Source organism: Euleptes europaea, chromosome 1 (genome assembly GCF_029931775.1).
Source record: "Euleptes europaea isolate rEulEur1 chromosome 1, rEulEur1.hap1, whole genome shotgun sequence".
NCBI lineage: Eukaryota > Metazoa > Chordata > Lepidosauria > Squamata > Sphaerodactylidae > Euleptes > Euleptes europaea.
Genome location: NC_079312.1, coordinates 172,670,804 through 172,693,871, shown reverse-complemented (window position 1 = coordinate 172,693,871; position 23,068 = coordinate 172,670,804). Strand labels below are relative to the sequence as shown.

The 23,068-nt window shown below is 47.2% G+C and overlaps 1 protein-coding gene across 1 annotated transcript; it reads right to left on the bottom strand.

Moving 5' to 3' along the window:
- Positions 1-9,635: 9,635 nt before the first annotated feature.
- Positions 9,636-21,279, bottom strand: LOC130477575 (hepatic lectin-like). Its single transcript, XM_056849585.1, has 6 exons — positions 21,237-21,279; positions 16,809-16,916; positions 14,742-14,816; positions 12,770-12,921; positions 10,521-10,633; positions 9,636-9,798 (listed from the first exon to the last, which is right to left on the bottom strand). The coding sequence occupies exons 1-6, from the start codon at positions 21,277-21,279 to the stop codon at positions 9,636-9,638; spliced, it is 654 nt and encodes a 217-aa protein (XP_056705563.1).
- Between the last annotated feature and the right edge of the window lie 1,789 nt (positions 21,280-23,068).

The following is a 23,068-nucleotide window of genomic DNA, read 5'->3' as shown; positions in this document are numbered from 1 at the left end:
CCCGGCTAGGGGTCGCTACCCTTTGTTCCCGACGTTTCAGACACTGGAGGCTATGCCTCTGAGCGTGTACAGAGTTCCTTTGGGCCTACTCTTTGCTGGAGGGGGAGCGGCTCGGACTTGTGGAACAAAGGCAAAAGCTGTTGAGCATGTACAGAGTGCCTTTCCCTTGAGAAGGGATTGGCTTCTGGCCTAGACCACCCTGGATCTTTTACGGGGGCGGGGGGAGGGTGCCAACTGCTTAGAATAATAAAAAAAGTTCTGCCCCTTTAATAGAGGCTTAATGTGTGTAAATTAGCAGCTGGGATTTCGTAGTTAGGGGTACATAATATCACCTGGGAAATGCCAGCCATGTAAGCCTCTGTTAAAGGGACAGGACATTTTCCACTCTCTCCAGGCCTCTGGAAACTCTATTTGTCCACCAGTCTAGGCTGGCAGAAGTCCAACAGATGCCTAAGAGGAGTCTTGGAGCATGGCCCCCACAGACATTTCACACAATTCACTGCCATCTCACTGAGGGGGATACTAGATACTTGTCAAAATGGATACTAGCCATGATGCATGCCTATTCTCTCCAATATCAGAGGAGCATGACTATTATTTAAGGTGCTGTGGAACACAGGCAGGAGGATAATGCTGCTGCAGTTGTCTTGTTTGTGGGCTTCCTAGAGAGGCACCTGTTTGTGTCTTCACATTGGAGTCCAATGTGTTGCCAAATGCATCAAGCACAGCTGTGCTGGCCCCCAGCATGTTCCTCTTACTACAGGATACAGCTGATCATGCAAGATGCTATGTCATAGAATCATAGACTCATAGAGTTGGGAGGGACCACCAGGGTCATCCAGTCCAACCCCCTGCACAATGCAGGACTTTCACAACTACCTCCCCCCCGACACCCCCAGTGACCCCTACTCCATGGCCAGAAGATGGCCAAGATGCCCTCCCTCTCATCATCTGCTTAAGGTCATAGAATCAGCATTGCTGACAGATGGCTATCTAACCTCTTCTTAAAAACCTTCAGGGAAGGAGAGCTTACCACCTCCCAGGGAAGCCTGTTCCACTGAGGAACCACTCGAACTGTTAGAAAATTCTTCCTAATGTCTGGACGGAAACTCTTTGGATTTATTTCAACCCGTTGGTTCTGGACCTTCTGGGGCAACAGAAAATAACTCTGGACCATCGTCTCTATGACAGCCCTTCAAGTACTTGAAGATGGTCATCATATCCCCTCTCAGTCTTCTCTTCAGGCTAAACACAACCAGCTCCTTCAACCTTTCCTCCTAGGACTTGGTCTCCAGACCCCTCACCATCTTTGGTGCCCTCCTCTGGACACGCCCCAGCTTGTCTACATCTTTTTTAAATGTTTGTGTCATGAAAGATACTGCAGACTTGGCCAACCTGAGAAATCAGCAGTGAACATGGACTGACACAAACAGGGCACAGGGTCTTATTCCAAGACACTGAAAGACTGGACAATTCTACCAACTATTTTGTCAGATTGCACAGAGAAGCCATTGAAATTCATAAACATCAGCACAACTTTAACAGAAAAGAGGAGAGTTTAAGAATGAATAAGGCTTGGCTTCCTGCCCTGAAAAACCTCCAGACAAAGACAACATTCAACAATAGCCATACAGATTAGTTTTGGATTACACACATTAACAGATCACTTCAGGATACAATGGTTCCATATTAACATACCATACCCTCATTAGCACATTATCTTGATACTTACAGGACAATACTTTTGCAGGACAATACTCAGCTCAAACCCAACCCCTTTCTGACTATATATTACTCTTCCTACACCCTTGACACAGAGACACTGTCCTTCAGTGTTACTACTCTGAAGATGCCTGCCACAGTTGCTGGCGAAACGTCAGGAAAGAAAATTCCAAGACCACGGTTACACAGCCCGGATAACCTACAAGAACCAATTGTGCATTATGTTTAGTTAAAAATTCCACGTGGGTAGCCATGCTATCTGCAGCAGCAAAACAAAACAGGTGTCCGTCCGCCAGCACCTTAAGAACTAAGAAGGTTGATTCTGGCATAAACATTTACAAGTTGGAGCTCACTTGATCGGATGCACTGAAGAAGTGTTATTAAACAAGAGAGCCAGTGTGGTGTAATGGTTAAGAATGCCGGATGAGTCTCTGGGAGACCCGGGTTTAAATCCCTGCTTGTGCGGGGGGACCTTAGGCCAATCACACTCTCTTAGCCTAACCTGCTGCAAAGGGTTGTTGTGATGATAAAACGCAGGAGAGGAGAGCGACAGGACTCACTTCGTTAATTAATACTTTTATTTTTAATAGAAAAAAACAACAAGAAATCATACATACACCAATCAACCTTCCTTAATGTGCTGTTTATGGCTGCCATCAATAACATCAACCATAATCAAAAATGCCTAACTCACTAAATACACCTATAATCGACATTTTAATCCCTTTATACTGCCTATTAGCTTATGTATTTAAACCTTCTTATTTCACCTCAATCTCTGCTCTGCCAATCTCTTTAGTAGCAAACTTTCATTCTTTGCTCTATTTTACGCTTAATTAGATACTCTATTTTTATTTATATTTCATTATCCTTTAAGATAAGTTTATATTTAATTGAGTAAAGTATTGATACTTTTTGCTTCTAATACCACACCTATATTTCCTACATTCCATTGTTTTTGTCTACTTATTATCTGATTGTTATCAAATTATTCTATCCTTTAATATTAAGATTACGTTATGCATAATCATAATATGCTTTCCATTTTTTTTCTGGAACTCCCCAACAGGTCTTTTATTCAGCAAATGTGTCCAATTTGCCATTTCTGCATATTCCGCCATTTTCTCTCTAACGGAAGACACTTTGGGTCCCCATTAGGGGAGAAAGGCGGGGGTATCAATTAACTAAATACCCGAACAAGATGGCACACTCAAGATCTCTTCGCAATTGGAGATAGCTGATATGTACGGGCTTTTCCTAGGGGAGGAAAAGTCTTGTGACACGGAAGGCCAACACATTTATCGATGCACAGGCTTTGACGGACTAGGGACCCCTTCGTCAGTTGTATGAAGGGGGAGAGGAGAAAGGAGAAAGGGCTTTTAGCATGCAAGGCAAGTATCATTTTTTAAACATATTTTTTATTTTTTTAAAAATGTAACATACATACTAACCATTCATTCAGTGTATTAAACCTCCCAAAGGATGCCAAATATTTAAAGCATTTTATCCGTATAACAGATTATTCTCGTAAAGTACCATAGCTACTATCACGAAAAACCGATACTCTTAGCTGATTTTAGCTATTCTACTTTCAGCCATTACCTAACCTACATAATCAATCAGATTATGTTATTATTTCCATATTATAAAACTCGCCTCTGTCTACCCTGCATTTTATAATTACTCTAGTCAGAATTAATATTCCCATTCAATATATTCTACTGTAATTGCTATAAACAATTAAAGATTCAGTTGAGCATAATCACAGTAGAGCTTCCATGTTTTTCTGAAATTCTCCCATAGGTCTTCTATTTAATTTTAACAGATGTGAGAGCTTTGCCATCATGCAAGACAAGTATCATGACCATTCCCAGAAGCTGTAATGGGGGATGTAACAAGGGTTGCCAACCCTCCAGGTGGTGGCTGGCGATCTCCTGGAATTACAAATGATCTCCAGGTGACGGAGATCAGTTCACTTGGAGAAGAGGGCCGCTCTGGCAAGTGGATTCTGTGGCATTATATCTCATAGAAGTCCCTCCCCTCCCCAAGCCCCACCCTCCTCAGGCTCCACCCCCAAAACCTCCAGGTATTTCCCAACCTGGAGCTGGCAACTCCCTGGTTACGTTCAGCTGGTTTGCACTTGCCCATTAATGCGCCACACGGACCAATTGCCAATAGAGCAGTTGCCACAAGGGTGGTAACTGCTCAGTTTGCAACCTCTGCCTACACATAGAGAGTTTCCAAGGTTTACATAATCAGAGAAGCGATTCCACTAAGTCGTTTGTAAATTCCAATTGCCAATAGACTGAGTGCTTGCAGGGTTGGGAATCTTGCCAAGGATGGTGGGAGGGGCTGTGGCTGTTTGTAGAGCATCTGCTTGGCATGCAGAAGGTCCCAGGTTCAATCCCTGGCATCTCCAGTTAAAGGGAATACCCAAGTAGGTGATGTGAAAGACCTCTACCTGAGACCCTGGAGAGCCGCTGCCGTTCTGAGTAGACAATCCTGACTTTGATGGACCAAGGGTCTGATTCAGTAGAAGGCAGCTTCATGTGTTCATGTGGAATATAAAATGTAATTTGGAGGGGCTGTGGCTCAGTGGCAGAGCCTCTGCTTGGCATGCAGAAGGTCCCAGGTTCAATCCCCGGCATCTCCAGTCAAAGGGACTAGGCATGTAGGTGATGTGAAAGACTTCTCTGCCTGAGACCCTGGAGAGCCGCTTCTGGTCAGAGCAGACAATACTGATGTTGATGAACCAAGGGTCTGATTCAGTATAAGGCAGCTTCACGTGTTCATGTGACTTAGTGCACGTGGCAACTTGGAGGGAAGGCAGCATGGTATAGCTCAATGTTGTCAGGGTCAGCCCTGGTTAGTATTTGGATGGGAGACCAACAAGGAATACCAGAGCCGAGGGACTTTAATGCCATAGAGTCCAATTGCCAAAGAGGCCATTTTATCCAGGTCAACTGATATCTATCGGCTGGAAATCAGTTGTAATAGCAGGAGATCTCCTGCTAATACCTGGAGGTTGGCAACCCTAGATGCATAATATTTTCCTCTTGTTACTGAGTAACTATAGAACATTCCTCACATGTCAGGAACTCGATAGAAGGGTTTCCAGATCACTAGGAGGTGTTTGCAGACAGACTGGAGCCCTCAACCCTCTGCACTGTCCATTCACAACTTACATATCCCCTGGAAAGTTATTTTATATGGCTTTCACCAGTGTCAAAAAGGCAGTTGTGTGAACTTGTCCTCAAGTTGACCCCTCCAGGAGATGGCGTAGATAGAAGATGCTTAGAAACAGTACGCTATTGAGCCTACTTACTCCAAAAACAGAATCACTTTAAGGCTAAAAAATTGGGGGTAAGTGTGTGTGGGGTGGGGTGGGCTAGGAACTTTGGCTTCATTCCAGCTTCTCAGAGCCCTTGAAAGTCTATAGATGATTGCTGGAAATATCTGGTTTCTGGAGGAAAGGCTTGACTTTGCAATTCTATTTCTCACTCGTTGAGAAAGCTCACAGATTTTTAGGGTTGCCAGGTCCCTCGTCACAACCGGTGGGAGGTTTTGGGGGCAGAGCCTGAGGAGGGTGGGGTATGGGGAGGGACTTCAATGCCATAGAGTCCAATTGCCAAAGTGGCCATTTTCTCCTGGTGATCTGATCTCTGTCGGCTGGAGATCTGTTGTAATAGCAGGAGATCTCCAGCTAGTACCTGGAGGTTGGCAACCCTACATATTTTTCTTTGTCTTTTCAGGAAGGCAAGAGTTTCTCACAGGCTGCGTCATTAGGATTGCCAGCTCTGGGCTGGGAAATACCTGGAGATTTTCGGGGCGGAGCCTGAGGAAGGCGGGGTTTGGGATGGGGAGGGACTTCAATGGGGTATAATGCCATAGAATCCATCTTCCCCAGCGGCCAGTTTCTCCTGGTGAGCTGATCTCTATCAGCTGGAGGTCAGTTGTAATCCCAGGAGATCTCCAGCTAGTACCTGGAGGGTGGCAACCCTATGCATCATTCCATTTCCCCCTTACATGGATCTGGACACAGTCTTCATTCCGTTCGTCGTCGTTCCGTTCCTCTCGTCTCCATTTCCTAAATGATAGCTGCTGCTAACATACTGCCCTTGTACAACTCTATGGTGAGACTACACTTGGAATACTGTGTACAGTTCTGGTCACCACACCTAAAGAAAGATATTGCAGAGTTTGAGAAGGTGCAGAAAAGAGCAACCAACTAAAATGATCAGGGGACTAGAGCAACTGCCCCATGAGGAGCAGTTAAAATGCTTAGGGCTGTTTAGCGTGGAAAGAAAGCAGTTAAGGGGAGACATGATAGAGGTCTATAAAATTATGCATGGTATGGAGAGAGTGGACAGGGGGAAGCTTTTCTCCCTCTCTCATAATACCAGACCATGGGGTCATCTGCTCAGAGATTCAAAACTGATAAAAGGAAGTATTTCTTCACAAAATGCATAGTTTAGTTATGGAATTCCCAGCCCCATGATGTAGAAGATGGCTGCCAACTTGGAAGGCTTCAAGAGGGGAGTGGACTTGTTCATGGAGGAGAGGGGTATTCACGGCTACTAGTAAAAATGGATACTAGTCACAGTGCATACCTTTTCTCTCCAATATCAGAGGAGCATGCCTATTAGATTAGGTGCCGTGGCACACAGGCAGGACAATGCTGCTCCAAGTCGTCTTGCTAAACAGCCCGGTTGGCCACTGTGTGAACAGACTGCTGGACTTGATGGACCTTGGTCTGATCCAGCAATGGCTTTTCTTATGTTCTAATGATAGGGCTATCCATGGCTACTAGTCAAAATGAATACTAGTTATGATGCATCCCTGTTCTCTCCAGACTCAGAGGAGCATGCCTACTATCTTAGGTGCGGTGGCACACAAGCAGGATAATGCTGCTGCAGTCGTCGTGTTTGTGAGCTTCCTAGAGGTACCTGGTTGGCCACTGTGTGACCAAACTGCTGGACTTGATGCACCTTGGTCTGATCCAGCAGGGCTTTCCTTATGTTCTTATGAGGAGGCCAAAATATAAAAATCTTGGAGGGAACTTTGAAGGTGGAATCTCAATTTAGCAGGTAGCCAGGCTGATCTGCAGTAGAATAGCTAGGTTCAAGTCCAGGAGTACCTAAGAGACCAATAAGATTTTCAGAGTAGAAGCTTTCAAGAGTCAAAGCTCCCTTCGTCAGATAGAAGGCGGAATCGCTCTCCTTCAACCAAACACAGACAAACCATTCCAGTGTAGCATCCCAGTGTTGGATTGGGACTGGGGAGACCTGGGTTCAGATCTCGACTCAGCCCCACGAAGCACACTGGGGGACCTTTCTACCCAGCTTACCTCATGGGATTGTAGAATGAAAGAGGAGAGAACCAGAGATGCTGGGCTGAGCTCCTTCAAGGACCAGTCGGGTCAACACATGACTGAGAAAAGCCTTCCGGCATGTCACCGTTGATACACTCTGATGCAGGTTTTCCATTGCCCCCCCCTCATTCTCGCCATGCCACAGTGCAAGAAGGCCTTGCCTGGCAGGGTGCAGAGGGGGTAGGGTTGCCAGGTCCTTCTTCAGGAGGTTTTTTTGGGTGAAGCCTAAGGAGGGTGGGGTTTGGGGAGGGGAGGGACTTCAATGCCATAGAGCCCAATTGCCAAAGTGGCTATTTTCTCCAGGTGAACTGATCTTTTTTCGGCTGGAGATCAGTTGTAATAGCAGGAGATCTCGAGGTAGTACCTGGAGGTTGGCAACCCTAAGAGGGGAGGAGGGTGGTGTGCCACAGTGCGAGGGGTGAAAGGGTCTGGTGGCCGCTTCCCCACGGCATGCCAGGCTGCATTGCCGCAGTGGAGTATGGGGGGATGAAGGGTGGGCGTTAGCTGAATCCCAGTGCCCTGTAGTGTGGTATGGGGGGAAGGATAGGGTTGCCAGCTCTGGGTTGGGAAATATCTGGAGATTTTGGGGGTGGAGCCTGAGGAGGGCGGGGTTTGGAGAGTGGAGGGACTTCAATGCCATAGAGTCCAATCGCCAGAGCGGCCATTTTCTCCAGGGGAACTGATCTCTGTCACCTGGAGATCCGTTGTAATAGCGGGAGATCTCCAGCTACCACCTGGAGGTTGGCATAGGGTTGCCAGCCTCCGCGTAATAGCTGGAGATCTCCCGCTATTACAACTAGGGTTGTAATAGTTCTGTTGGTTTTCTTCTGTGTTATTCTAGCTCCTAAGGATCATGGAGGGTGACTCCAGGTGATAAAGCGTGTGAGCGCAGACGCAGAAAACACACAGGGCAAAGTTATCGCATGGACAAAGTAGAATCACAAACTAACTGCTCCGTTCCAAGTATTCCTTAATGAAAGATTTGCTGTCACTTTGTAGCTGTCCGGTACTGCCTACCTTTCCAGGCTCAAATCTGCCCCAAACGTGTGTTGGATCCTTTGTCTGGGGGGTGGGAAAGCTGAGTCGGCAGCAACTGCAACGTAAGGAAGGCTTGGTGTGGTTGGGGCTTATAAGAGGAACTCTGCTGCCATCGAGAGGAGAAAAGGAGACTTGTCGGCAGCCCAGATGCTGAGAGCGTTCCTTGCAGCAGCTGCCCGTCGAAAGCAGCGGCCTTTTAAAACTGCAGGTTGCGGAGAATCCCAGCTTTGATTAGAAGAATTTGAATTGTGGATCCGTTAGTTTTTCCAGCTCTCTTTTGTCTACAGATGTGTCCTCTTTTTCAGCAACTGGAGCGATTCCTTACAATTGCAAGGAGCTCTAATATGTAAACGGAGATGGACTTGCATGTACCACAGCATGTTCGGCAGCGGGATTCCACACAGTTACGCAGCAACGGTTTCACATCAGAGCTGGCCTCTCCGGCTTACAATCACCTTCCCTTCCCCTCCCCACAACAGACATCCTGTGAGGTAGGTGGGGCTGAGAGAGTGTGACTAGCCCAAGGTCACCCAGCTGGCTTCGTATGTAGGCGCGGGGAACAAATCCAATCTACCAGATTAGCCTCCACCACTCATGTGGAGGAGCGGGGAAACCAACCCGGTTCTCCAGATCAGACTCTACTGCTCCAAACCACTGCTCTTAACCACTACACCACGCTGGCTCTTTTTCAGCTGGTTTTGCTGTCAAACTGAGAAATAATCAAATAGAGACGTACGCGGTCATCAGGAACAGTTTTCAAAAATCAGCAGACGAGAAAGAGCTCGCCTTTTAAAATGAAAGTCTTTTAAACATTATGTGTAAAAGGCCTCTTTGGAACTTGCTCGTATTAACTTTTGAAAGTGATGCTATTTTTTGTGGTATTTTTAATGTTATTTTCATGTATTATCTTTCCAAAGTGATGTTGTTTTACCACCACCCCCACCGTGTGTGCATTACAGCTTATAGAGATTTGGAGACTGGGTGGCCTTTACCCTGGCCAGGTGTGCAGCCTTACCCTATGCTATGCTAGAGGGGAAATTTAAGAAGATACCCAGGGAGGAGAGATACTGCCCCTGTAAATCAGGGGGCTTAGAAACTATTGAGCACGCCCTCCTGAATTGTAATTTTTACACATTACCCCGCTCTAAGTTTATTGAGCCCCTCTTATTGAGAATGGGATCTGACAGGGCAGGAGAAAGGAATGAGTTGCTCCTACAAGGGGATAATCCGTCAATCACTTTACGGGTTGCAAAATTTTGCTCGGCAGCAATGAAAATTCGACGCCATAGAACAGTCTCTTAGCCCAATTGGCAAAAGTATCTCGGCTGTTATTTCTCTTTTTAAGTGTGATAAGACTCGGACTGTAATTCTTTGTTTGTAAGAACATTTTAGTCCATGTTTCTGGTTTTATCTGGCTAAGGGTCGTAAATAAACAATCTAATCTAATCTAATTGGAAACGGGCCTTCCTTTGCTCTGGGCCTTAAGGGACATCTCGAGGGATGTCTAGGTCCCGCTGTGATGCGCTCTGACTCTGCTTGGCAAAGGCTTCTCACAGATGTAGTAACAGAGGTAGGTGCAGAAGACATCGTTCCATTCCCCATTGTTCCACACATGCGCACAATCCTCATTATGTCGGTCGTCATTGGGCTCCCCTGGCTTCCAGAACCTGCAACCAAAGCAAGAGTTATGCTTCAAAGAAGAAGATAGGGTTGCCAACCTCCAGGTAATAGCAGAAGATCTCCTGCTATTACAACTGATCTCCAGCTGACAGAGATCAGTTCCCCTGGAGAAAATGGCTGCTTTGGCAATTGGACTCTATGGCATTGAAGTCCCTCCCATCCCCAAACCCCACCCTCCTCAGGCTCCACCCCAAAAACCTCCCTCCGATAGTGAAGAGGGACCTGGCAACCCAAGAAGAAGGAGAAGGAGGAGGAGGAGGAGGAGTTGGTTTTTATATGCCGACTTTCTCTACCACTTAAGCAAGAATCAAACAGGCTTACAATCACCTTCCCTCCCCCACCCTGTGTGGTAGGTGGGGCTGAGAGAGTTCAGAGAGAGCTGTGACTAGCTCAAGGTCACCCAGCTGGCTTGATGTGTAGGAATGGGGGAAACCAACTCGGTTCACCAGATTAGCCTCCGCTGCTCATGTGGAGGAGTGGGGGAATCAAAGCCGGTTCTCCAGATCAGACTCCACCGCTCCAAACCACCGCTCTTAACCACTACACCACGCTTCTACCCAGCAAGCTTCCACAGCATTTTGTTTGCATTCCAGATTTGAGAAGGTGAGAGTTTGAGAAGCTGAAGGAGGACAAGCTAAGCTTTCTTTTGAATTGTTTCAGACTCCCTAGGCATGACCAGTTGATCCCAGTGGGGTTGCTCGATGCTTACAAGAAGCCACTGTAGTAATCACTACCATCCACCCATTTCCACACTCCTTCGGCATCCACGTCCGTCAATCCGATCCAATAGCGCTCGTTTCTGGTCCGCATCTGGATGAAATTCTGTAAGAACAGACAAATACAGCTGAGAGGATACCCCAAGTTCTGTTTTTTTGTGGGTGAAGGTGGGGATTGTAAGTATTTGAACATCAGAACATAAGAAAGGTCATGCTGGATCAGACCAAGGCCCACCAAGTCCAGCATTATGTTCACACAGTGGCCAACCAGGTGCCTCTAGGAAGCCCACAAACAAGACAACTGCAGCAGCAGTTCCACAGCATCTAGTATAATAGGTATGCTCCTCTGATCCTAGAAATAACAGGTATGCATCGTGACTAGTATCCATTTTTACTAGTAGCCATGGATAGCCCTCTCCTCCATGTACATGTCCACTCCCCTCTTCGAGCCTTCCAAGTTGGCGGCCATCACCACATCCTAGGTCAGGGTGTTCCACAATTTAACTATGCGTTGTGTGAAGAAATACTTTTATCGGTTTTAAATCACCCTTCAGCTTCAGCAGATGATAGAGGGGAGACAGAGGCAAGGCATAAATCTCTCTCCACTCACAATGTCTGCTGACCACTAGGCTTCCAAAGGAGATTTCTTCATCCACGTGGATGAGCAATCTACTTCAGACAGCCCCCCCGTGGCTGAGACTTTGGCTGGCTCTGATCTCACCCCCCCCCTGAAAACCTGCTCTTTAACTGAAGGGTGCCCCGAGTAGAGGCTTTGTTTCCCCACACCGTGACCGTCTCTTGAAATCAGATTTTTGATGACCACAATAAAGGACTGTTCACAGGATGTCATTTGCCACCAAAAGAAATGTTTTCTGTGCCTTATTTTTCTTGCATTTAAGCCTTTTCCCTCAGTTTGGAAGCTAATTTGCTAGAAGTTCTTCCCTACCCTCGGCAATTCTAGAAGGTAAATTTAAGAGATTACCAAGATCAGAATGAGGGTGTCCCTGTAAGTCAGGTGAAGAGGAGTCGTATACCCTTGACCGAAGAATGGTACACTCCTTCTATCTGGGATGGTCGTCCTCTTCCACCGAGCACGCAGCTTCGGGAGGGACGCACTTGGAGCGGTGAGGGAGGGGACACCCGCCTAGCCAGCCAGATCAGCCGAATCTACCCTGGCGATCAATGGGGTGACAGATGCTGCAGCCAGATCGCCCTCACATCCTGAAGAGGAGTCTATTGCACATGTTTTTTCAGGTGCTCCTTCTATAAGGAAGTCCAGTCCAAGCTAATTTCCCCTCTTCTCAATCTAACAAAGGACAGCTCTGAAGAAGGGAGACTGAGGAGTCTCCTCTGAGAAGGGTCAGACCAGATGGTGAAACAAGTAGCCGAATTTTGTGCCGCAATATATAAGATCCGTCAGATAAAGCTGAAGCCTGGTAATCCAATTTAAAAAGGGAAAATATCATATTAATTTGAGGTCTTTTAAATTGATTAAACTATCTAAGAATGGCATATTATATCGTTTAAGATTCTGTTTTCTTTTCTTCTCTTTTTTCAGTTTTATCCTGCAACTGATATGTATGTTTTAATGGCATTAGATGTATTAATAATCTGAATCTGAATCTGCATGGAGATCATGCTGTGTGCCCCAGATATGAAGGGAGCCCCCAGACTTTGAGGCGCCAGCCTGCCAATCGGCTCTTTCCGCCAGTCCTCGGCAATGCTGAACTTCTGAACCTGAAACCGATGGACCGCTCAGCTCACAAATGCCTGGAGGGGGGACGACCCCTTTAAGGGCCCATAAAATTGGACCCCGTGTCCCAACATTCACCAAAGTTCAGAGACCGTCTAAGGAGCGTCCCTTGCAGCCATGCTGCCATTTTGGGGACTCTACCTCCCAAAATGCCCCCACAGGAGCTTTAACAAAACCCCACAGACTATAATGGGCTTGAATTTTTGGTAAACCCGTAATAAGCCGAATGCAGATATTTACCTATATGGGTATTTGACTTATTCTGGATTTACCGGGAAAAATCAGGCCCAATAAACCCGAACCTGAAATTTACCCCCAAAATTTTTTTTTAGCACAACCATATGTGGGACAAACTGTCGTACCACCGGTGCAACCGGGTATTGAGGGAAAGGGGCAACGTCCTCCACCCAGGCAAGTTGCAAACTGCATTCCTGACTCAGCCACATCAGCCTGGCCTGCTCCCCTAGGATCGGCCATCTTTTCATTTACCTGTTCAGCCATGCTGTTGATGACGACCAGTTGGGATTGCTTCTCCGCACATCGGGCGTGGGCTCTGATCCAAGGAGCGGTTTCTAAGGAGAAGTAGTAACACTTCCCGTTGAAATACTCCCACTGTCTGGTGTCAGGCCCGCAGGGGAACACTGGGTGGAAGTGAGGAGAAGGAAGTCAGAGCTTGGGAATACAACGTGGAGATGGGTGAGGGCTAGGGTTGCCAACCTCCAGGTGGTGGCCGGAGATCTCCCGCCATTACGACTGATCTCCAAGCGACAGAGATCAGTTCCCCTGGAGAAAATGGCTGCTTTGGCAATTGGACTCTTATGGCATCGAAGTCCCTCCCCTCCCCAAACCCCACCCTCCTCAGGCTCCGTCCCCAAAATCTCCAGGTATTTCCCAGCCTGGACCTGGCAACCCTACTACAGAAGCTAATATTCTGCCCCGAAGGTAGCTAGGGATTGGCTTTTGGGCAAGATTCTTAGTTTCCAATTGGGGCAGTCCAGTTTCTATACCTGACCTCAGACCCACCCCAGGTCTGGCTTCAAAAGAACGGGCAAGGTGAGGTTTGAGGCATAAACATGCCCAAGACACACCCCTCTCACCTTGCACGTTCTGGGGGCAGCAAGGCCTGAGAAGGCTTAAGATGATGTTAAGAAGACTGAATGAGCTGCCATTGACCACTAGGTGGCGGACCTGAGCAGCATGAAAAGAAACCAGGGAAGAGTTTTGTGCCAACTTTGCATCAACTGGGGAAGTCTTTCGTAAAGCAGGTGAAACGTAAATCTCTGCATGGTAGGGAAGTTCGATAAGAAAGTCATAAGAGATGGCAGGAGGTTTCTTTTTCCTGCCAGAAAGGATTGTTTAGTGTCCTGTCATTAAAATTTATCCTATTAAAATTTGTTTTTAATGTAGGGCAGAGTGACTCAGAGGTGAACGCCAACATGGTGGTGATGGTGGGAATTAAGGGTTGCACCGGCGGGAGGTTTTTGGGGCGGAGCCTGAGGAAGGTTGGGTTTGGGATGGGGAGGGGCTTCAATGCTGTTGAGTCCAATTGCCAAAGCGGCCATTTTCTCCAGGTGAACTGATCTCTGTCGGCTGGAGATCAGTTGTAATAGCAGGAGATCTCCAGCTGGTACCTGGGAGTTGGCAGCCCTATGGAAAGTGTCATGAAGTCTCAGCTGATTTAGGGCGACCCCATCGAGTTTTCAAGGCAGGAGATGTTCAGAGGTACTTTGCCATTGCCTGCCTCTGTGTGGCGACCCTGGACTCCCTTGGCGGTCTCCCATCCAAGTACTAACCAGGCCTGAACCAGCTAAGCTTCTGAGATCTGATGAAATCAGGCTAGCCTGAGCTGTCCAGGTTAAGATGAACACCAACACAGGGACAACAAATATATTTGGAAAACACATAGCCCATAGGCCTTCTCTGGAGATCAGTTAGGAGACAGCTCTATTAGGGGAGGGGCTGTCGCTCATGTGCTTGGCATGCAGAAGGTCCCAGGTGCAATCCCTGGCATCTTCAGTTAAAGGGACTAGGCAAGTAGGTGATGTGAAAGACCTCTCCCTGAGACCCTGGAGAGCTGCTGCCGCTCTGAGTAGACAATACTGACTTTGATGGACCAAGGGTCCGATTCAGTATAAGGCAACTTCATGTGATGTACACTTGGAAGGTCTTCCTTCTGCTCCACCCCCACCCCCAAGCATGGGAGCCTGCACCTCAGGTAGGGTTGCCAACCTGCAGGTGGTGGCTGGAGATCTCCCACTTTTACAACTGATCTCCGAACTGATCTCCGTTCTCCTGGAGAAAATGGCCACTTTGGCAATTGGACTCCATGGCATTGAAGTCCCTCCCCTCCCCAAACCTTGCCCTCTTCAGGCTCCACCCCCAAAATCTCCAGGTATTTCCCAACCCGGAGCTGGCAACCCTAACCTCAGGAGACCCTGAGGATGAATATACAGAGGCTTACATTGATCGTTGAGTCCAGCAGGTAGCTCTGGAATCTCCGAGTCAACTTCACTCAGTTTTGACGAAAGTGATGTTACTGGCAAACGGAAAGAAAGAGTAGGGAGTCAGGATACTTCAGCTGGAAAGAAATCTCCAAACCCCGAAAGTTCAGGGCAAACCCCAGTACTTTGCAACACTACTAAGGTAAAGGTAAAGGTCCCCTGTGCAAGCACCAGGTCATTCTTGACCCATGGGGTGACGTCACATCCCGACATTTTCTAGGCAGACTTTTGTTTTACGGGGTGGTTTGCCATCACCTTCCCCAGTCATCTTCCCTTTACCCCCAGCAAGCTGGGTCCTCATTTGACCGACCTCGGAAGGATGGAAGGCTGAGTCAACCTTGAGCCGGCTACCTGAAACCGACTTCCGTCGGGATCGAACTCAGGTCGTGAGCAGAGCTTTGGACTGCAGTACTGCAGCTGACCAATCTGCGCCACAGGGCTCCTTGCACCACTACTAGTAAGGGCCAAACCACATGTGATATTGATAGGGTTCCCAACCTCTAGGTACTAGCTGGAGATCTCCTGCTATTACTGTTCTTAAAGAGCCAAGATAAGTTACTAACACCCTTTGTGAATGTGAATTGTATGATGGATTTTTTATGAAGCGTTAAAAAACGTAGCTAATTAAAGTATTGTTCTTTTAGAAATATTTACCTTTGATTAGAGCCATAGTTGCTGTTTGCTTTTGATGGTTAGCAACACATTGCAGCACGATTATATTGGTTTTGATAACCACCTGGAGGTTGGCAGCCCTAGTTAGCCACCTTAACTTGCGCTGTGCGCCCAATCCATACTAGGCTGCCCTGCAGTCACTGTTTAGGTCACAGAACTCTGACATCTATTTGCTCCTGGGGTTTACATCCCAGGGCATGAGCTTCAGGAGTCCGAGCAACACAACTTCCTAGCTCACCAGTCATCGTGACTGCAACGTCCAAATGGCCCTTACCCCAAGTCCTCAAGGACTAGAGCAGTGGTTCCCAAACCTTTCGGGCCACTGCCCCCTTGGTTCTACAAACTCAGCCCCAGCGTCCCCTACCCTATAAAAAGCATTATTCAAACTAGGGGTTTGCATGACGCACTAAAGAAGATTATCGCAATAAAATTTCAAAACAGTAACAAATAATTGCACTTTTATTAAAATCAAATTTAGAACTTTTTTAGCTGAAATATATCCAACAAAACTGATCGACTTGATCCAGTGGTACCAGCTCTTAGTCTGGGGAAAAAATTCCGATCGTTTCCACCACATTTGCCAGCATGGGGCCATAGCTTGATCTATTGTAAATTAGTGAACAACACAGTTGAAGGGGCCCGCCTCTAGCGCCCCTGCTGCCCCCTTGCCTCTTAGTGCTCCCCTAGGTAATCCCACCCACCCCCAGGGGGTGGTACTGCCCACTTTGGGAACCACTACACTAGAGAAAGGTGATTTGAGAGGTCTATCTTGGATTGTTTTGTGATTTCAAAACAGTAGGTGTTGGAAAGCGCCGTCGCCTTGCAGCTGACTTAAGGCAACCCCCTGGGTTTCCAAGGCAAGAGGCGCTCAGAGGGTGGTTGGCCATTGCCTGCCTCTGTGGGGTGACCTTGGACTTCCTTGGTGGTCTCCCGTCCAAGTACTAACCAGGGTTGGCCCTGATTAGCTTCCGACATCTGATGAGATTGGGCTAGCCTGGGTCATCCAGTTCAGGGCTTAAAAACATTTACCGGATCATAATGCGCGCCAATGGGTTCCATGGGCTTTATTGCTAAATTATATCAGTTTTAACTGTATTATGTTTTATTGAAATGTCAGGTAATAATGCTGGCTTGACCAAAGATGTTAGCCGCTCTGAGCCCGGTCTTGGCCGGGAAGTGAGCGGCTTATAAATCAAACAGAATAAACAAAATAAATAATCTTTATAATTTTCTTAGTATTTGGTTTCGATAAAGTTGATGACAATAAAGTTGATAACAATCTGCTTCTCAAACAAAAGTATCCCTTTACATATGCAACATTTTGAATAAAGGCGAGGGGAGAAATAGCCAAGTACCTCTGGAAAGTCCAACGACGAAGAAAATGAGAATCAGCAGGTAAGAGATGGCCAGGAGCACATAAACGTGGAAGTAGGGCTTTGAGTTGAACCAATGCCAGTTTCTTTCTTTGAAAGAGGAGAAAGAAATAGCGAGAATTCTCACAGGGAGTCATGCAAGCACTGTACTGACCCCTATGCTCTTTGACAAAAGTTATCCAGTGTATATTTCTAAATTGCACTTGCCATGGTGAGAGACACCAATTGGCTGAGCTGCCGTGATGTCACAGAATGTTCCTGGAATAATCTTTACTAGGGTCAGAAGGGGCTGCTGGAATGGACTGGAACATGAGAAAACTCCATGGATGGTTGGAGACGAGCCATTGATACAACCTAACATATTGGTGTAATAAGCATCCGCACTGAGGGGGTTACCGCACTTGTATTCCCAGCGATGTATTAAGAGTTTGAAAACGTTTTTAAAAATACTGTCCGCACTTTCTATGTATTCCCACCGATGTATTAAGAGTTTGAAAACGTTATAAAAAATACTGTTCGCACTTTGTTTGGCCCCTTTAGCTGCTGCAGTCGTCTTGTCGGTGCTGCTGCAGTCGTCTTGTTTGTGGCTTCCTGGAGGCACCTGGTCGGCCCCTGTGTGAACAGACTGCTGGACTTGATGGGCCTGGGTCTGATCCAGCAGGGCCTTGCTTATGTTCTTACGAAGACGTTTTCCAACCATTTATAAGCCGTAGTATCCAAAAACCCTTTTAAAGCGATGTTTTTTAATAACATTTTCAAACTCTTAATACAAAGTGGGAATACAAAGTGCGGTAATCCCCTGAATTTGGAACTGAAGGAGTTTGTAAGCATTTATTATGATCTTTGAAAAAGTCTCTCATGGCTTTCTATTGGCTCTGAGGTAGGGATGCCTCCGGGTAGGACCCGAGGATCCCCTGGAATTACAGCTCATCTCAAGACTACAGAGATCAGTTCCCCTGGAGAAAATGGATACTTTAGAGGATGGATTATATGGTATTGTGCCCCACTGAGGTCCCTCTCCTCCCCAGACGCCATCCCTAAATCCCGAGGAGTTTCCCAACCTGGATCTGGCAACGCTACTCCCGCATCCTGCACCAGTAGCCAGGGGGGACCTGGTCACCTTACTCTGATTTTGTTATTTTGGCCAGATTGGCAATGGTTCGTTTTGTATGCTGCAGGATCATAAGGACAAGCTGGAGCCATTCAGATTCCGCCACCCCATTTCAAACTCAGTGATAATAATCATGACCTACACCACAGGATTGTTCCTAAGAATACAAAATCAATGTCTGTCGAGGGCACCGAATGCTCTGCGAGCATTATCAAAATGTTGATATTATTTTTAACAGCAGAAATGGGAACAGCCTGAGCTGTCCGAAGAGCAGAGTGGGGGAAAAAATGAAAAAACAAATAAAATGAGAGCTCAGATCCTGTTAGATCCTGTGAGAGGATGTGGTTAAGAGCGGAGGACTCTAATCTGGAGAACCGGACTGGTTTCTCCACTCCTACACATGAAGCCAGCCGGGTGACCTTGGGCTAGTCACAATTCTCTTTGAGCTCTCTCAGCCTCACCTACCTCACAAGGTGTCTGTTGTGGGGAGGGGCGATTGTAAGCCGCTTTGAGATAAGCAGGGTATAAAAACCAACAACCACAGCAATAAAGATTTTGGGCTACGTTCAGCAAGTCAGTCATTCACAACTGCGTTCAAATTTAGGGAGACTCAGCAATGCTTAAAACAAACACTGTAAATTGTATTTAAGGTTGCATTTAGGGTTGCCAGCTCCAGGTTGGGAAATACCTGGAGATTTTGGGGGCAGCGCCTGAGGAGGGTGGGGTTTGGGGAGGGGAGGGACTTCAATGCCATAGAGTCCAATTGCCAAAGTGGCCATTTTCTTCAGGTGAATTGATCTCTGTCGGCTGGAGATCAGTTGTAATAGCAGATCTCCGGCTAGTATCTGGAGGTTGGCAACCCTACCTGCATTATCATCCCTATGTTACAGATGAGAAGGCTGAGGCCAGAGATAGGGTTGCCAGGTCCCTCTTTGCCAACGGCGGGAGGTTTTTGGGGGTGGAGCCTGAGGAGGGCGGGTTTGGGGAGGGGAGGGACTTCAATGCCCTAGAGCCGTGTTGGCGAACCTATGGCACGCGTGCCACTTCCGGCACGTGTAGCCCTCTCTGCCGGCACGCGCGGTTCCTCCAAGCCGCTGGCCTTTCCGGCTCTGCCCCGCCCCGGGTGATCTCCAACCAATAGAGATCAGTTCCCCTGGAAAAAATTGCCACTTTGGCAATTGGACTCTATGGCACTGAAGTCCTTTCCCAAACCCCGCCCTCCTCAGGCACCACCCCAAAAACCTCCCACTCATGGCGAAGAGGAACTTGGCAACCCTAGCCTCTCCCTCTGGGCCCCCTCTGGGGGTGGTATTCAGGTTAAATTGCCGCATTGGCACTCGGCGATAAATATGTGGGTTTTCGGTTGCAGTTTGGGCACTCGGTCTCTAAAAGGTTCACCATCACTGCCCTAGAGTCCAATGGCCCAAGCAGCCACTTTCTCCAAGGGAACTGATCTCTATCAACTGGAGATCAGTTGTAATAGCAGGAGATCTCCAGCTACTACCTGGAGGTTGAGCAACCAAAAATTAATACCTCTGTACTAATATCTGAGATTAGGAAGAAAGTACAGAACACAGGCAATGCTATAACAAAGTGACAAAAGTGTAATTCATGTATGTTACATAATGTACAAAAACATATACAGTGACTTTCAATCCAAGGTTGATTGCTACTGATTGTATCCTGTTTGGGAACGTTGTAACTGGTTGAAATTGTCTGTGCAACCATGTATCAGTGAATTATTATCTCTAGGTTGGGAAATAGCTGGAGATTTTGGGGGTGGACCCTAAAGAGGGAGCTGTTTGGGGAAAGGAGGGGCTTCAATGCCAGAGAGCACACCTTCCCGAGCGGCTATTTTCTCCAGGTGAACTGATCTGTCTCCTGGAGATCAAATGTAATAGCGGGAGATCTCCAGCCACCACCTGGAATTTGGCAACCCCGCTCTCCCCGCATGTTTCCATGTGTCCCCCCCCCACCATGTGGATGCTGGCTAAACACAAATCCAGAAAATGTGGGCAAAAATGCATAGAAACACACGGGGAGAGCGAGGCGACCTCTGACAGCCGGAAAAGGCAAGCGTAATCCCAGCAAAGCCCCAAAGTAGTCGACGAGGTGACCAGGAGGAAACAGCCGTGCATAAATGGCCCCTGACTTTTGGTACTCAATTTACACACAGCAGCTTCCCCTGGATCCCACCCACAAGGATGGAAATCCTTCCACCTGTCTCCCCACTCCTGCTGCAGCCCGAGATGCCCCCCTCAATCTTATTCCTGGGAAATGGGCAGCTGAAGCTTTTCATGGCACGGAGGTCAACAACATCACCTGGCTAAACTGGCAAAAATGGATTTTACTACTTTAATTAGTGAGTTATAGAAACTAGTCTTAATATCTTTATATTTTACTGTTGATAGATATTTTTAAAACTGTTAGGACACTTCTTCGAAAGTCGGGTGATGGGTCACATTTTTAAGGTGGGTGGAGGGTTGAAGGGGTATCTTTTTGGTTTTAATAACTTTGTAATTACGAATGTATTAATAAGTATATACAGATACTCTTTTGTATTATCTTTTGTTATATTTTTGTATTATTTTTATTGTATTTGTTTGTTTTTTGTTTTATGTTATAAAAATTAATAAAATTTTAAAAAAACAACAACATCACCTGGTAACAGGGTTGCCAGCCAAGTGCTGGCAACCGGCAAAAGTGTCTGAACGCACAAAGCTGAATCAGACCCCTGGTCCATCAAGGTCAGTATTCTCTAGTCAGACAGGGAGCAGCTCTCCGGTGTCTCAGGCAGAGGTCTTGCACATCACCCGCTGCCAGATCTTTTAAGTGGAGATGCTGGGAATTGAACCTACGCCGAGCAGGTGCTCTACCACTGAGCCACAGCCCCTCCCCTGGGGGGCAGAACAAAATAATCAGTGTTGCGCCAATGCCACAATGTCACTTCCAGTGCAGTCCCGGAAATGACATCATTGCATTGGGGTGACCCTCTAGGATTCACCCAAAACTCTATTGGCATGATGCCAACCCCCCCTCATTTTGCTCCCACTGCTCCATGAAACAACAGTGGGGGCCTATGGGTACTGAGTGGGAGATGTCCAACTGGCAACCCCTCCACAGTAAATAACATCCCCTTAAGGCTTTGGTCTTCCTTGGTGGTCTCCCATCCAAGTACTAACCAGGGTAGACCCTGCTTAGCTTCTGAGATCTGAGGAGATCCAGCTAGCTTGAGCCATCCAGGTCAGAGGGTATCCTGCTATTCAACCCACCGTTTTCCAGAGGAAGAAAATCATTACCTGTGTAGGTCCGGATGTCATCTTCAGCCTTGTCTTCATCCATGGGTTGGTGGGAAAGAGGGTGGGAGGTGGCCCGAGAGGTCTTCTGTACAGATCTGAAGTTTTTAAAGTACAGACTTCGCAGACGGCCAGGGCTATTCCACAAGAACGTTTAATTTTTAACCTGTTGCGAAGGGGCAGGGCACAGTCCCTCTCTTCTGTCCTCAGGCCACCGAGTTTTGGATGATGGCCACTACAGTGAACTCTGGACCACAGAGGGTTCTTAGGCAACTCACAAACTGGAGGGAGATTTTGGGGGCTGTAGCCAGAGGAGGGTGGAGTTTGTGGAGGGGAGGGACTTCAATGCCATAGAGTCCAATGGCCAAAGGGACCATTTTTTATGGGGGAACTGATCCCTATTGGCTGGAGAGTAGTTGTAATAGCAGGAGATCTGCAGCTAGTACCTGGAGGTTGGCAACCCTAGTACAATGCCATAGAGTCCACCCTCCAAAACAGGAATTTTCTTCTGGGGAACTGATCTCTGTAGTCTGGAGATCAGTTGTAATTCTGGGGGATATCCAGGCCCCACCTGGAGGTTGGTGTTGGCAAGTCTAGGTACAGCATCTGACACCAAAGCAACTACGTATAGCATTTGGCACCAAAGCAAAGGATAGGGTTGTCAGTTCTGGGTTGGGAAATACCTGGAGATTTTGGGGGCAGAGTCTGAGGACAGCAGGGTTTTGGAGAGTGGAGGGACTTAAATGCCATAGAGTCCAATTGCCAGAGTGGCCATTTTCTCCAGGGGAACTGATCTCTGGAGATCAGTTGTAATAGCAAGAGATCGCCAGCTAGTACCTGGTGGTTGGCATTGGCATCCCTAATTCTGGGCTGTCCCTTTCTTATGAGTCATGCTTCTGGAAGGCCAGGAAATGGGCAGGGGGTGGAGCCTTCAAGAACGGGAGGAGGAGCTAAGTAGGCTTTCCTTTTGGATTTCCAAACGCTGATAGGCCAAAAACTATCACAACACCGGAAAGTGAAGCAAGTAGAAATCAATAGTTTTTGTTGGTTTAGACTACATGTAAATATTAGTTGGGATGGTACAGTCCAGAAGGTGCAGTTTCCTGGACAATGAATGTTCTGCATCCATCACAATTTACTTAGGTGTAACTTAAAGTTCAGTTCAATATTTAGGAATAAACCTGAATGGACAAAGCGACACACTATTTAAAGCCAATTATAAAATAAAGTGGGTGAAGATACAAGAGGATCGGCAAAGATGGTCTAAACCAGGGGTGTCCAAACTTTTTTCAAAGAGAGCCAGATTTGATGAAGTGAACATGCGCGAGGGCCAACCATTTGGCCTTAATTCTTAACTAAATTAATTAAATGCAAATTAACTATTTTGTGCAAAGTTTATTGCAAACGGCATGCTTATTATGCCCATAACCACAGACTGCACCACAAAAACCATGGCTACATTCCTTCCTTTCCCCAAAGCCCCTTTCAGCTCACCGGACCCCCCCCCCCCCCAGCTTCTAAATCTCCAACCTGCCTTCTGTAGAGAGGGAGCAGGAACTCTTCCTCCCCCCCCCCATGTGCCTCTCTGGGACTGTCGACTCTCTCCCTTCAACCATGCTGGGGGTATTCTGTCCTCCCCTCATCTGAGCCAGGAAATAAACTGGTTTTCATTCTCATGGAGTCCAAGATTCAAACACTCTGACATCTCCCGTGCAGGGAGGAATGTGGAGTTTTTCTCCCCATGAGAGCCAGCATGGTGTAATGGTTAAGAGCGGTGGTTTGGAGCGGTGGAGTCTGGGTAAGAAGGAAGTGGCCTCTCTAGGGTTTCAGACTTG